General features: G+C 39.0%; 1 protein-coding gene across 2 annotated transcripts in view; it reads left to right on the forward strand.

Annotated features, from left to right (window-relative positions):
• The window catches only part of LOC127577699 (transmembrane 7 superfamily member 3-like), a 29,441-nt gene that overhangs the window by 7,549 nt on the left and 6,817 nt on the right, over positions 1-15,075 (forward strand). For both annotated transcript variants that reach the window (XM_052029149.1, XM_052029150.1), the window contains exons 4-11: positions 1,991-2,111; positions 3,010-3,181; positions 8,265-8,442; positions 9,420-9,512; positions 10,208-10,288; positions 11,330-11,482; positions 13,690-13,787; positions 14,832-14,994. In XM_052029149.1, coding sequence (XP_051885109.1) covers positions 1,991-2,111; positions 3,010-3,181; positions 8,265-8,442; positions 9,420-9,512; positions 10,208-10,288; positions 11,330-11,482; positions 13,690-13,787; positions 14,832-14,994 — 1,059 coding nt within the window. The remainder of the gene's footprint in view (positions 1-1,990; positions 2,112-3,009; positions 3,182-8,264; positions 8,443-9,419; positions 9,513-10,207; positions 10,289-11,329; positions 11,483-13,689; positions 13,788-14,831; positions 14,995-15,075) is intronic.

The following is a 15,075-nucleotide window of genomic DNA, read 5'->3' on the forward strand; positions in this document are numbered from 1 at the left end:
AACATAAAAGATAGGACCTATAATTGAAATTTGGAAGATTACCTATAGCCTCCCTAGAGTAATCTAGACTTCGCATCTCCTGCTCTTGAGGATATTGAGTCATGCCTTAGACCTTGTGGGCTGTAAATCCTTCTGTGAACAGACTCCCATGTCCAATACTTCCACACTTGAATGTTTCTATTTTTCTTCATTCTTACCTTTCCCACTCTGAGCTTGAGCTCATCCAAGATGCTTCTGCTTGTACCCCATTTTGCCCTGTGTACTCTTTACCTCTCCGCTCACCAGTTGACTTGTGGTCTGACAAAGCTTTGCGTTAGAACATCATTAGTGTTCAAATCTTTCCACACTTGGTCTTCCACACCCACACTGTAATCTCCTCCATTAAAATCTAATTCTTTTGCATCTCTGATTTTCATTATCCTGTTTTTTGGCTGTCATGCCTTTAGCTACCTAGGCTCTGTGCCCTCAAAACCTCACTAAATCCTTCTGCAACACTTGTCTCTTGACACTTCTTTGAAGATGCACCTTTAGAATTCCCCGTTTGAACAATGTTTAGTTTGCCTCTCTTAACCCCTCTGTGGCTGGTGTCAGTTTTGTCTGCTGGTGTCCTCTGTTTTGGAGCGGTATACTAAATCAAGGCATTGTGTAGGTTGCTGGTGTTGAGGCAGTTCCTTTTTATATTGATCCATAGGAATGAAGCCAATAAATCAGGCATAATGAGCAGCAAATTCTTAATCAGTGTAAGCAAGGAAAATCAAAGCACCAAATGTGCTTACAATTAGTTTTGCAGCCCATGCTATACAGTGTGAAAGTCTTGGCAATCCTTGTTTTTCCTCTTTCAATCCTTTCATCTTCCTCCACCTTCTCTCCATCCTTTTCCGACATTACACCTCATTTACCTGTAATTAGTGGTGGAATGCTCAGTTTTCCCACTCACACTCTTAACCTTTTTGCTCCGTGACTTCCCATTCCACATCCTAAAATCTTTAAAATTTCCCTCCTTAAACATGCATTCAGTCACCTTTAACTCCCCTAATGCCTTGGAAATTTACTTCATTTCAAGTTAGGAAAAATAAATAAGGTTTATTTTGGCATAAACTTAGTGAATCTAATTACTCAAATCTAGTGATATGAAACTTGTTTTATGACATCAAATGGAGATGCTTAGGGAGACCTTTGCATTGTACTCTGCAATGAAATTGGCCATGGGTTTGCTCAAAGTTACTGGTTTTTGAAAGTAGGGGAACAAAAACGACAGATAAAATTAAGCCTCAGAGCATCAAACTGGCAGTAGTGAACGCAGGCCCGTCTATCCTGAAAACAGCATCCCCTCCGTTAACTCTGTTTACACTTCCCACTGCCTCGGGAAAGCAGCCAATCTAATTGAGGACCCCTCCCAACCTGGTCATTTTCTCTCCTTCCCTCTCCCTTCGGGCAGAAGATACAAAGGCTTGAAAACATGCACCACCAGGCTCAAGGACAGCTTCTGTCCCACAGTTATAAGACTCATGAAGGGACCTCTTGTACGATAAGGATGAACTCTTGATCTCTCAGTCTACCTCATCATGGCCCTTGCACTTTGTCTACCTGCAGTGCACTTTCTCTGCAACCCTAACATTATATTCTGCATTTTGTTTTTTTTTTCCTTTTGTATCAGTTCATTATACTTATGGAATGATCTGACTGGGTGGCATACAAATTAAAGCTTTTCACTATCTCGGTACATGTGATAACAATAAACAAATTGCCAATCAGCACTTCAGCTTTTTGTTCCATTCTCTTGACTGAAGCTGATCAAAAGGAGAATTGTTTGGGATATACAACAGGTGCATGCACAATACCTGCCTCATTGCTTATTTTTCATCTTTGTTGCAATTCACTTTCACCATGAACTTTTAGGAATCGACTTCCAACTATAATCATGTTTTATAAGGAGAATATCAGTTGAACATTTGAATCAATTGATCACATTTCCCTCCAATACTCTCAGATCCAGTACCCGGTGCCTGCAACCTAGAGTTTGTCTTGGAAAATGACCCAAACTTGCACTTGATGTTCAATGTGTATGAAACTACTGTATCGTTTGCGCCAGCTAACCTGGGCACAAGTAGGTAAGCCAGAGAGTTATTAACTAATGTAGATGTCTTTTTGATTGTCATCTTAGTTTAGTGACTTTCAGTTAATATTCTCTTCAGGGGATCTCTAGTTTCACTGAAATTTTGTTGTCTTGCATCTTATCAAGGATTGCTCTTATTCATAATTGTGGTATTGTGCTTTAAAACTATGCAAATGTGCTACTGAAAAATGTCTATTGACTTGCAAAACCTCAATTTTTAGTGCTCTGGGCTTTAAGAAAGAAACGTTGTCACATTGTATAACCTTCAGAGCTGCATTGGTTTGTTGTATTGGTAACTTTATCTTTTGGTAAATTGATTCCAGAGGATATGAGTGCCACTGACAAGGCCAGCTTTACTGTCCATCCTTGGCTGCTTTTGAGAAAAGGGTGAAGAGCTGCCTTGGGCTACTGCCAATTCACTCAAGATACCACCCGACCATGCCCCCCCCCCCCCCCCCCCCCCCCCGCCCCCAAAATGTTATCAGTAGAAGGTTCCAGGATTTGTTTGAGCATCAGTGGTGGAACAGTGGTAGGTATCCAGGTCGGGATAGTGTACGACTTGAGAGGAAGCCTTGAGCTTATGGGTGACCTGTAGCCCCACTGGTTGAGGCCTCCTGGCTGGTGGAGTTTGTGGTTTAATGCACTTATTGCCTGTTTTCCTTTCGATGTAGTGCATATTAAAGATATAATTGCTGAGATAAAGTGCTCTAGTTTACAACCTCCAAGAAAGAGAGAACAGTGGAAAATACGTTTGGTCTGTATGTTGACATTTTTAAAGCTTAAACTGTTTTGAATGGTTAAGTTTTTTCCTTCTGCATGAAAACATAGTTTTGAGAGAGAATCAGGTGATATGTTCAATGAAATGTACATACTGCTTGCTTTGTTTTGTTTAGAGGGTTGCTGCCCCCTGTTTGTGATGTTGGGACAGATGCTCACACTAGGTGGAGGTTGACCTACGATCTTTACCAATATTTTCTACCTGAGAATGACCTGACCGTGGCAAGTCTATTAACTGGAATGAGGAAAATGTCATCTGTACAAAGCATAGAAAATAATGGAATGAAGGTAACAAAGTGTATTGTTGACATGTGATGATGTAAGCCTTGGGTGAACCTCTTTGTAACATAATTACTGAAGGAGAATTTTTCCTCCTTTTTAGATGTAATAATTTCAATGAGATATTCAACCCATGTCACTTTGGATTCTTGACTAATTTTGAGCTGCAAGATATGGACTTCAGTTCTTCAATGAAACCAGAGAGCTTAGAGTATTACAGAGAAGTACAAAGTCAGTACTTAAATAAAGCTCGATTACTATATTTTCTGACATAAGAAGAAATAACTCAGTCCTTAATTGTCCAGGAAGTACTCGTGCCAGCAGATTCTGAGGATGTATTAGGTGCTGTTTGCTTTGAATTAAACTTCTCCTTGGGGCACTCAGTAAGTTAAATGGTTTTTCATGCATTTAATCATGATTAAATTTCCAAGGTAGTTATCCACTAAAGTTTAAAATATGATTGTACTGGTTTTTCTTAGTAATCTGGACTAAAGTTCAATGCAATATTCAATAACTTTTCTTTTATGGTAAGAGGCCAGTGTGACTCTTCCTAATTGGTTTGCCATTGTCTTCAATGGAGCCTCATCTAATGATTAATGAGCATTCCTATCCTTTGTACTACATTTGTGGATCCTCCTTCAAAAAAATACAAAGAGCCACAGAAAGGCTTATTTAGAATCTGGTGGCAAGGTAAGATACCAGCAGTCAGCACCAAGAATTTGATTAATTCAGATATTTTCTAAGCAATCAATGCACAAAGCTTTATAAAGGAATTGATTTCAATGGTTACACATTGGCCATGTTCTGATGATGTGTCAATGCCTCAGTAAAATTTCCAGATAATAAATCCTCATTTATAGTGAAATTATTTCAGGATGTTTGAGTTATACATTGGGATTCATTGATAAATGGTCATAAAAGCTTTGAGAGGACCTGAATGGTGCATTAATGTCTTTGAACAAAAGATTCAGGTTATAAAAATGTAAGTTTTCTGCCCTATGGTTACAAGCAGCAAGTCTATTTAGAAAACTGCATTCCATTTCTTGCCTCAGGCTATACTTTATGGCATAAGAAAAAGTGTGACAAAGATGTTCCAACAAAGTTTTAAATAAAATCAAAGTTAAGGCAAAGTCTTGCATTTTGTGACCAAGTACAGGTTGCAACTCTCTAGTCGGGTACCCTTTTGGACCTGACTGGTGCCGAACCACTTAAGTTGTCCCTAGTCATCTTCCTCTGAGCAGCAGAACTGTTCTATTTAAGTATGGACACTTCCCAGGTCACAAGGGCACCAAGAACTGTCTGTAACCCAGCGTTTCCAGGAATGTCAGCTGAGAAAGCAAAGGTTACACTAGTAGGTTAATTAGCCACAGATCTTAGTTAATTTTAGATCTCAGAATTAGTTAATTAGTATAAAGCTGTACAACACATTCAAAACATGCCAGACTACATGTGCTGCTGGACCAGAGAATGCTGGACTATAGTGTTTCAACCTGTGCTGGCTGCTCCAGAAACTACTAAATTTTCTTTGAGATATTATTGAGGGCATTACAAAGCCAGTATTACCAGTCAAATTATTTTTTAATATAATCTTTCACACATGGGTGATATTGACATATCTTGGCCTGTTCCACCTGATTGCTCAATGTCCACTTCTTGCAGGGTTTAATTGTTGGATCTATGATTGGGTTTTTTTTCATTTAGTTGTTTCACGCTAGCCTTACTCCCAAGAACTTGAAAGTCCAGGTCTGATGCATCAAATGGCCAGAGCAAGGTGTGAGATTTTAATCACTCTGTGGGGATGATGTCAAAGATGGGTTGGAGACTTGTATCCATTTATGTTCTGTGTACGTGGCTGCATTGTGCCAACTACATGGTGGCACAATATTTGAAAGAACTGTGAACCAAAATAGCAGTATGGTCTTGAGTGTTTCTTCAAGTTCCCTACATGTTTAATGTAAATTATGATCTTGCGATTATTATAATTATACTTGCAGTTGGTTTTGAGCTAACAGAACTTCAGTTGTATTTTGTTTCATACATAATTAATTAAAAACAATTGTAGCAGAATATACAAAAGCAATGATAAATGGTATTTTAGAATTTGAAGCTAACCTCACTTTTAAGCTACTCTTTAAAAGCTGGGTGGAGAATAGTCTATCTCGTTTTAAATCACTAATCTGGAATGTTTTGTAATATTTGCACATTGTTCTAATTTTGGCAACAACACAATTTTACTTAAAATCCTATTTTAAAGCTCAGATGCAAATTTGATGTGCAGTGAATAAACCTGGAATTAAGTGTGATTGTTTAAGACTAAAACTTAAAACATACAACGTTTTTATAAATGTGTAGATGGAAAGTTATTTGAAAGAATTAGTTATTGGGCCTGACCTTTTGACCTGAAGCCAACACTTTTATACCTGGTGCTGTCTGTTTGTGTGCAGAAGTCCCAGTTTCCAGCTTTGTCAGGAGTCTATGTAGATAGTGCCACATCCATACTGTTGTCTGGCTTTGATGCTGTGTCAATGCTATCCTTTTATTGGAATCATTGAATAATTGCGAATGCATTTTGATATGTGCAGTCTACTTGGACTGTGAAACCTGCTCCCAGTTAAATCTGTCACGAGTACAGCAATCCCCATTCAATAGGATGGGAGAAATTGACTGTTGGGAAGAAGCTAAGCAGTTGCTTTTTGCTAGTTTTGTTTCAAGGATTCTGTTTGTGCGAAATAATATTTTTTAATTTCAAATGTTAATGTAAGCGGTACTGAGAACCGGTGGGGGGGCGGGGGGGTGGAGGAGGTTGGTAGATATGGAGAAGTGTGTTGCAATTCCTACTGGTTCAAAATGCTGCTTTCTTGCTGCTTGGAAGCTTTTCTTGCCTTTTAGAATAGAATTCCTCTGTTCACTATTCATGATAATAGTTATCATGAATATCATGAATGATAGCTCTTAAACATTGCCATCATATCTGCTTCTACCACCTCCCTGAGCTAGTGTGTTCCAAGCACATACCACTGTGTTTAAAAACAAAAACTTGCCTCACAAATCTCCTTTTAAACTTTCCCCCTCTCACCTTAAATCTATACCCTCTAGTATTTGACATTTCCACCCTGGGAGAAAGACTTTGTCTATCTACCCTATCTATGCCTCTCATAATTCCATCAGGTTGCCCCTCAGCATCTGATACCCCAGAAAAACAATCCAAGTTTGTCTAACTTCTCCTTGTGCAGGTCCTCCACAGGTTACAAATGCCAGACTTGTGTATAGCCCGTATGTATGAACAAACATTTGGGAGACAAGTGAGATGGATTTGCTGGCTGCTACGGGCATCTTCTGCCAAATGGGAACTCTGTTTGTGGCAATATCTGAATGGTTGAGTTAAATGCCCTGGTTTAACTATGCATTACCTGTGGTTGACCCATGTTTTTATTTAAATATATTGCCGGGCAGCCACACTGCAAACTTGCAAATTGTTTGGGTTACGAACAGTTCTTGGGAATGGAACCCTGTCGTGACCTGTAGTTAATGTGCTCCAATCCAGGCAACGTCCTGCTGAACCTCTTCTGCATCATCTTCAAAGCTTCCATGTGCTTTCCCATAATGTGACAACCAGAACTGCACACAATGTTCCAAATGTGGCCAAACCAAGGTTTTGTAGAGCTGTGACTTAACTTGCCCACTTTTATACTCGACTGATGAAGGCAAGCATGCTATACGCCTTCTTTACCATCCTATCCACTTGTGTTGCCACTTTCAGGGAGCTATGGCCTTGCACCCCACGATCCTTCTGTACCTCGGTGCTTCTAAGAGTCCTGCCGTTTACTGTAAACTTTCCTCTGCATTTGACCTCCCAAAGTGCATCACCGCACATGTCCAGATTAACTCCTTCTGCCATTTCTCCACCCAAATTTCCAACTGAACTATATCCTGCTGTATCCTTTGACAACTTTCCTCACTATCCACAACTTCACCACTTTTCCTGTCATCTGCAAACTTATCAGACCACCTGCATTTTTTTAACCAAATCATTAATGTAATTTACAAATAAGAGGTCCCAGCAAAGATCATTGTGGAACACTACTAGTCACAGGCCTCCAGTTAGAAAAACACCCCTCTACCATTACCCTTTGTCTTCTATGACCAAGTCAATTTTGGATCCAATTTACTAACTCACCATGAATCCTGTGAGCCTTGACCTTCTAAATCTTATGTCTGCTGATTTGGGACTGTTGTATCTTCTAAATGCAGTTTGCTCTCATTCTGCTTGGTCTGCCTAATTTAAAAAGAAATTGAAAATTCCTTCCAGTTTTATCCAGGATGAGTAAGCACTCATTTCTATCTTTGACATGTTTCCTGTCAAACAAGTTTCTAATTGTGAGAGAGTACAAACATTGCATATCGCCAAAGGCAAGTCATACCCCTCGATAATTAATCAGGCCATTCCAGAAGTATTATAGGATATTTTAAAAATTCATAAACCCAACCTGCTTAATTTTTTGTTTTTAATAAAACAGTGCACAATAATAATGCAAATTCAAGAAAAAAATCTTTCTGTTGCATCTTTCCAAAAGGCATATGAAGTTAGTTCATGTGATTTAAAAAAGTTTTTTAGTTATTTCCATCAATATTTTCTATCTGACAGAGTAGGGATGAATTTCCCTCTTGTGCAATTTGCAATAAGAAAGATCTCACTTCCTGTCAGGAATGATCCAGAATGCCTGGATTTCCTTGTTTGGATATCTTTCGTGCCAGAATCTGACCTGGCCAGTGAGATGGAAATGGCTTCATTGATTGCTGCAGAGCTAGTGGCCTCCTTTGGGCTGTCACTGGCTGTTATTTTTTACCCTCCTGCTCTTCTGATCCAGAGCTGCTTTGTATTTGTATTGGTGTCTGGGGATATTACCCATGTTGGTAGTGTCACTGCTTACACATAACACCAGCTTCTGTTCACAGATCCTAGAACTGCAAATGGAGTAAAAGAATGAATGAGCCTTTCTCCGACCCCCAATATAAGGTCCATTGAGAATGTATTTTAGTCTTGTAGCTTGGCATACTTTTAGACTAAGTGTACATTCTCTTTCAATCATAGATCACTACAATAAGCTCATCTCAGCAGACCAGACTCTATGGAAATTCATATGTTGGCATTGGAGTGATATACAATGTTATTGTTAGAGACCCTCTTTTAAAGACCTCTGCGGCTTATGTCCCTGTGTCCACGTACACCTGTAACTTGTCCGCCAAAGGATCCAAATGTAAGGATTCAGGTAAGTAAAACATAACTTCTTCAACATTCAACTTCAAGTAATTTGAAATTTCCGAATTAAAATATTTCTATTTTGTGACCGACGCATATCTAAAAATGAGAGTTGGGGATGGATTGTCTGCTTATCCATCCACTCGACACAAAGGAATAAAAGAATGTGTGTAAGATTCAGGCAATGTATTTTTTTTTACCCCTTGGGTAACCTTGAAGGTAACTCGGAAGATATTCTAGTTGCTCCACATTGCTTGCAACCTTCATTATGTATATTTTTTTTTAAAGGCAGACTGATCACGGATGGAATTTTCTTTTCCATTCTTCCTTTCCTCCCTTTTTATTCATGCTGCCCTGGGGAAAGATATGTAATTTCAATCAGTGGAAATCATGAACATTCTGACCAATACACAGCCACCATTTATGGGCAATAGATTTAAGGTTTTAAAAATGGCAGGCAACAAAATTTCCTGACTTCTATCCCTTACATATTTAATAAGTAAAATTAGATGTTACAAGCAAATGGATTCTAATTGAAACAGGAAACCTGGCTAACTTGTAACAGGTTTTTAGATAATGGAGAAGGGGGTTGTTTGTAACTCAAGTACAAATTCTTTATCAGAATTTTTTTTCATTCTAGAAGTCAAATAAGAGTTCTTGTTTGGTGACATGTATGTGTGGAGTTTGCACATTCTCTAACTGCTTGTGTTTTCCCCCAGGTGCTCCGGTTAGTTGCAAATTTCAAAGACGTGCTTGTAGGGTAATTGGCCAGTGTGAATTGCCCCTGGTGCAGGGGGAGTTACAGGGCATGTGAGAGAAAATGGGTTACAAGGAAATTAATGGGGGAATGGGATTGATATGTAAGGACTTGAAGGAGACAGCCATTTGGCCCATGTTATGAGAAGTGATTCTGGTTATTCCTCACATTAAGATTTCATTAGACTTTAAAAATACTATCCAAAACAACATTAATTTTTTGTTTTGCAGATGAAACATTCATCTACATACAGGTACTGTGCACAGTACTTGGAATCTATGGTTTGTTGCTCTGCTTAGTTGGGCATAGAATCTTTGAAGCAGGTAAAGTCTTAAAATATTTGTAATGGGATTTCATTTTTGTAATGTGTGTAAACATCTTACTGTTCATTCTTTTCCCCTTCTGAAAATTTTATTGATGGTTAATTGTAGTAAGTTTTGGGACATTGTCCTCTTTTCAATACACTGAAAAGGATACTCTGTTTCTAGTGATAACTTGATACAGATGACCCCTATGTTATGGCTGTTTCAGTTACAGAAATTCATCCTTGCAGAATTAATAAATCACCACCCATAAATTTGAAATACAGATTAAAATTCACCCATGGAATTTATGTCGGGAGGGAGGAAATGTAAATAAATCAGCACATTTATTCTTTTAAATTCTTGTTTCTTGACGCATGGATGACGTGGGTTCACATTACGGACAACCGTGATATGGGCCATTTTCTTAGAACCCAGCCACACCTGTAACATGGGGGTCACCTGTATATCCAATCAGACTTAAAAATGAAATAAATGTAGACATAAGATGGACAAGTGTTAGTGATACACACTTCTATTAGCGTCAGAAGAGAATAAAATAACGGCTTGTACACTTAAGTCTTTGTCTGACGTGTCTGATGACTGACTGGATATATATTGCCAATGCTTGCAGATCACGTTATTACAATTGTCTTCAGTGGCTAAGGATGAATTTCTAAACCAGGCTAACTTGTATTTTCAATTTTTGTTTGTAGAATTTCTCTTCTTTGGATTCTTGATCTTTGCATTCATAAGCTTTGTTGTGGTAACACGATTCTCTTCACTTGACTTCATCAGTAAGTGTTGATTAAGAAACCATATACAGCAATGCCATTCGTTTCAATTTGTCCAACCAAACACTTGACAACAGTTGTGCTACTTCAGGATTTCATCAATTATTTCATTTCCACCTCCAATCTGAGCTCCTGTAATTGCAGTTGGTTTCTCCAGTAAGATTTAAATTGCATTGTATATCATGGGAGATGGTAAGAATTTTTTTCATCTGACCAAGGGGATGCTATATGTGTCTCAAAGTGTAACAAAAATACCAATGAACTGAACCTGCTGGCAGTAATGTTAATATTAAGCATGGAGATGGTTTATTCTGCGAATGGATATTTCCTTTTAGAATTTACTCTGCATTGATGTGATATAAATTTCTGTCACGCATTGAGGAGGTAATAAGCTTTCCAGAAAACATTTAACAAAAAATGGGCTCTGATTCTACCATATCTCCAACTCTCTCTTCATAACTTCATGTTCACGTTTTCACAACTCTACTGCAGAATCTCTGCATCAATCCAGCTTTTCATTATAATGAGCATGTCTGACCTGAAAACTAACACCGTCATTGATGCTCATTACGAAGCGCACATTTGTGAAGAGCATTATTTTCTTAAATATACATATTATTTCATCATGCCCCGTTTAACCATTTCGAACGCCAGAATTTGCAGGGGATTCAGTTTGGTGTTTTTTGATGTACGTACCAGTAGCCGTTTGGAGTTCAACATCTCTGCAAGCTGCTACAAAAGTGGCTAAAGTGCATGTGCATAATGAGCTATCATTCATCTAAGTTTACTTTAACTTTTGGCTGACTAGGCTCAAAGGTCTCTTTCATATCTAATGATTCTGATTCTAATCGGAAGCACAGTAATATTCAATTTATACCATCTTGAAAGAGCTTTTGCAGCTGAGTTTGTATAAAATACACCATTGGATATCAGTTGATACTGCAGTAAAGCTGTAAAAGATGTTCGTAAAAGCTCCTTGTGCACCTCAGATGTTTTTCATGAAAACATTAAGACCTCCTCAAAAGCCACTGTATTCTTTTGCAGGACGGTTTGCCATTTTGGTAGGCACAGGGCTGTTTGGCGGTTTGACAATGACTCTCATGAGGTGGAGGTTTGGTCGTCCTGTCATCTGTGTGGCATGTGCGGGATTGGTGCTGGGATTTTTGGTGGCAGCAATAATTTTCTTCACTCCACTTGGTAAGTCAAAGGAGAATAATCTATATAACATGTGCGCAGTTCTGGTTGCCCAACTATAGGAAGGAAGTCATTAGGCTGGAAAGGGTGCAGAAAAGATTCATGAGGATGTTTCTGGGACAGGTGGGCTTGAGTCATAAGGAGAGGCTGGATAAGCTAGGGCTATTTTCCATGAGGCTGAGGGGTGAACTTGTAGAGGTTTATAAAGTCATGAGGGGTATGGATAGGGTGAACAGTCAGTCTTTTTTTTTCACCAGGGTAAGGGGGTCTAAAGCTAGAGAGCATAGATTGAAGGTATGAGGGGAAAGATCTAAAAGGGATCTGAGGGTCCTCTTTTTTTCCACACAGAGGGTGTTGGGTATTGGAACGATCTTTCAGGGGAAGGGGTAGAAGTGGGTACAATTACAATGTTTAAAAGGCATTTTGAGAGGTACAAGGATAGGTAAGGTTGAGAGGGATGTGGGTCAAGTGGGGCTAGCTCAGGTAGACAACTTAGTCGGCATGGACGAGTTGGGCTGAAGAGCCTGTATCCTTGCTGTATAATTCTGACTCTACAATTAGTTTGGTTGAATTAATTGTATCCACTTTCATCCATGTCCTGGTAATGTTTTCACTTTAAAAGAACGAAGCACTCAAGGGGCAGTACTTTTCGATTCTCAAGTCGGAGTTCCTTTATTTCCATTTCTTCCATCTTTCCTGTCGACTTAGCTGGGGTTGGGTTGTTGGAACAAGTGTTTGACTGGGGGAATTTAAGACTAGGAGATGGGATTGTTTTCAATGGGCAGTCAGTAGGATTTGCTATATCTTGGTTATGTCAGCTTTTCTTTCTTACAACATATAAAGATGCCATTCAGCTTATTGAGTCTATGCTGGCTCTCAGAGGATTCCTATCTATCCCATTCTCCACTTTTTTTTTCCTCTGCAACCTATTTTCTCCCAATGCCCAAGAACTTCACCCTGGTTCTCCTACCACCCACCCTCACAAGGGGTAATTTGCAGTAATCGCTCTACCAATCGGCACATCTTTTGGGATGTGGGAGGAAACTGGAGCACCTGGTGAACCCAGGAGTTCATTGGGAGAATGTACAAACAACACACAGACAACGCCTGAGGTCAGGATTGTAGCTGCCCACGTGCTTATTCCTTGCTTTTGAATAGCTAGTCACAATATTTCAAGATTCTTTGCAGTACCTTTCCTCTCCATTTCTAGTATGATGTTTTGTTTGTGTGCAGGACAAGGAACAGTGTATCTCAATCAGCAGAGTGGAAGATTCCTCACTGAGACATGCTGAGTCTGATCCAGGCAGTAAAAATCAAATATTTAATTACATGCAATTTCATGTGCAGGAAGTGAAATAAAAAAGAAAAATTAAGATTGGGACAAATCAAAGACAGTAAAATTTCAAAGTCATTTTGATTCTTTAAAATCTTCAATAATTAATTTCTGAAGGAGTTCATAAAATTAAACTTTTAATGAGCCAACAATCTTTGAGCATGCAAGACCTATAATGAATATTTCTACTAGAAGAAAAATGGGGTTGGACCTGATTTGCATCAGCCCTCCCACTTTCCAGCATGCAAATCCAGCAGATTGGTACTGTACCTTCACACTTTTCATCGGTTTTACTGCTAAATCACTTGGTAGTGTTCCAGAGCTCATGAGAGAGCAGGGTAATTTGATGACGTCTAGATTTCATCATAAACTATGCACTAGAGGTTGCTGTAAATTTGGTGCATGGTAAGTCATCACTGGTGGCCTCTAATAATCCTCATGCAAGATTTGGCCCATAAGGCTTTGATCAGCTACCTGTGGCAAATGGAAAATCTGTCTTTGCAAGTCAATCAGCAATTTGTTTCTCCAGACTTCCTAAATTTTCTTGTGGGTATGTGGCCTTACAATAAAACTTCTCATTGAGTAGGATTTTAGCTTATTCATACACAGGATGTGGGCATCATGACTAAGGCCAATGTTCATCCTTGCCTACCTGTGAATTAAAACAGCTTACAAACCCATTTTCGAGCACATGTAAGAATCAATGATATTGCTATGAATCTGAAGTCATGTAAGAGGGAGCGAGTAACGATCGAATATGTCTTTGCTAAAGGATGTTAATGTGTATGTGACAAAACAGCGCAATTTGGTGCACCAAACAGTTGTGTTAAGGTGGCTTTGCTGTTGATGTCTAAATTTGTCTCTTTATCCCAAACAGCAAATTTCAGTTTATTCCATAATGACCTCAACTTCTGGATGGTATATGCCTTTATAACACTGGTCATCCCCACAGTTCTGCTTCCATTTGTGAAAACGGTAAGTAGCTGTGCTTTTTAAAAAAAAAAACATTTAATGGGCAGGTTATATATGCAGTGGTAATGAAAAATATACACTGTAAAGTAAGCAGCTTAACAACATTCAAATATTGTCGTTAAGTGTTTAGAAGTTTATAAAAAGTTTACAAACACTGAAAGCTTATAAAATTGTGAAGCATTGATCAGGTAGCCAGCCAAAATCTTTTTCCTGGGGTAGAAATGTCAAATAACTAGAGGGCATAGCTTTAAATTGAGAGGGGGAAAGTTTAAAGGGGATGTGTGGAGCAAGTTTTTTTTAAACGCAATGAGTGGTTAGTGTCTGGAACGTGTTGCCAGGGTTGATGGTGGAAGCGGATACAATAGTAATGTTCAGAAAGCTTTTTGATAGGCACATGAATATGGAGGGATATAGACCATGTGCAGGTAGAAGGGATCAGTGTAATTTGGCATTGTGCTTGGCACAGATAGCACCACAAAGTGCTCTATCAAAGATCTGTATGCATTCAAGTGCTTTTGTTGTTAAGGTACTTGTATTGATTAGTTTGAGTTTGTGCAGCTGGTGCATGCATTCGCAAAACAGCTCGTGCTCACTTAAAGCTATACAGCACAGAAACAAGCCCTTCGGCCTACAGAGTCGGTGGCCATCAGCACCCATTACACGAATCCTAATTTATTCTCCCACTCGCTCGTACACTGAGTAATTTGCAGTGCTCAGTTAACCTACCAACCCACAAGTCTTTGGGACTGGGAGGAAATCCTTGTGGTCATGGAGAATATTCACACTCCACATAGAGCAGTGAAGATCAGGATTTAACCCACGTAACTGGAACTGTGAGGCACTTACTCTACTAGCTGTGCCACTCTGCCACCCTAAACTTGTGTTGTCTGAAACCAGGGTGGTTTCTGCACGCCTGAACTTCGTGTATATGGTGGTGATGTCCCCAAGTAATCATTGAGTTCAACAATAGAGGGAACCAAGGCTGCATTTTGTAGAATATGTATTAAATATCTGGCTTTTAATTGTGCATGAATTTTGTTTTAATAGCTAAACATCATCACTTGTGCATTGGTTGGCTCGTATGCTGTGATTGTTGCAGTTGGTGTTTACATCTATAGCAGTCTAACTTACATAATTCTAAATGTCATCAAGAGAGCAATACATCCAGATTTTGCAAAGGTCGAGAGCTATGCTCCTTTTCAGAGTACAGGTAAGTGTATTAGTTCAGTGAAGTCTTTTAAGAGGTGAGGAACAAATTTGTGGTTCTGTTTGTGTATTTGTTATCACGGAC

This window comes from Pristis pectinata, chromosome 14, assembly GCF_009764475.1.
Source record: "Pristis pectinata isolate sPriPec2 chromosome 14, sPriPec2.1.pri, whole genome shotgun sequence".
Classification (NCBI taxonomy): Eukaryota; Metazoa; Chordata; class Chondrichthyes; order Rhinopristiformes; family Pristidae; genus Pristis; species Pristis pectinata.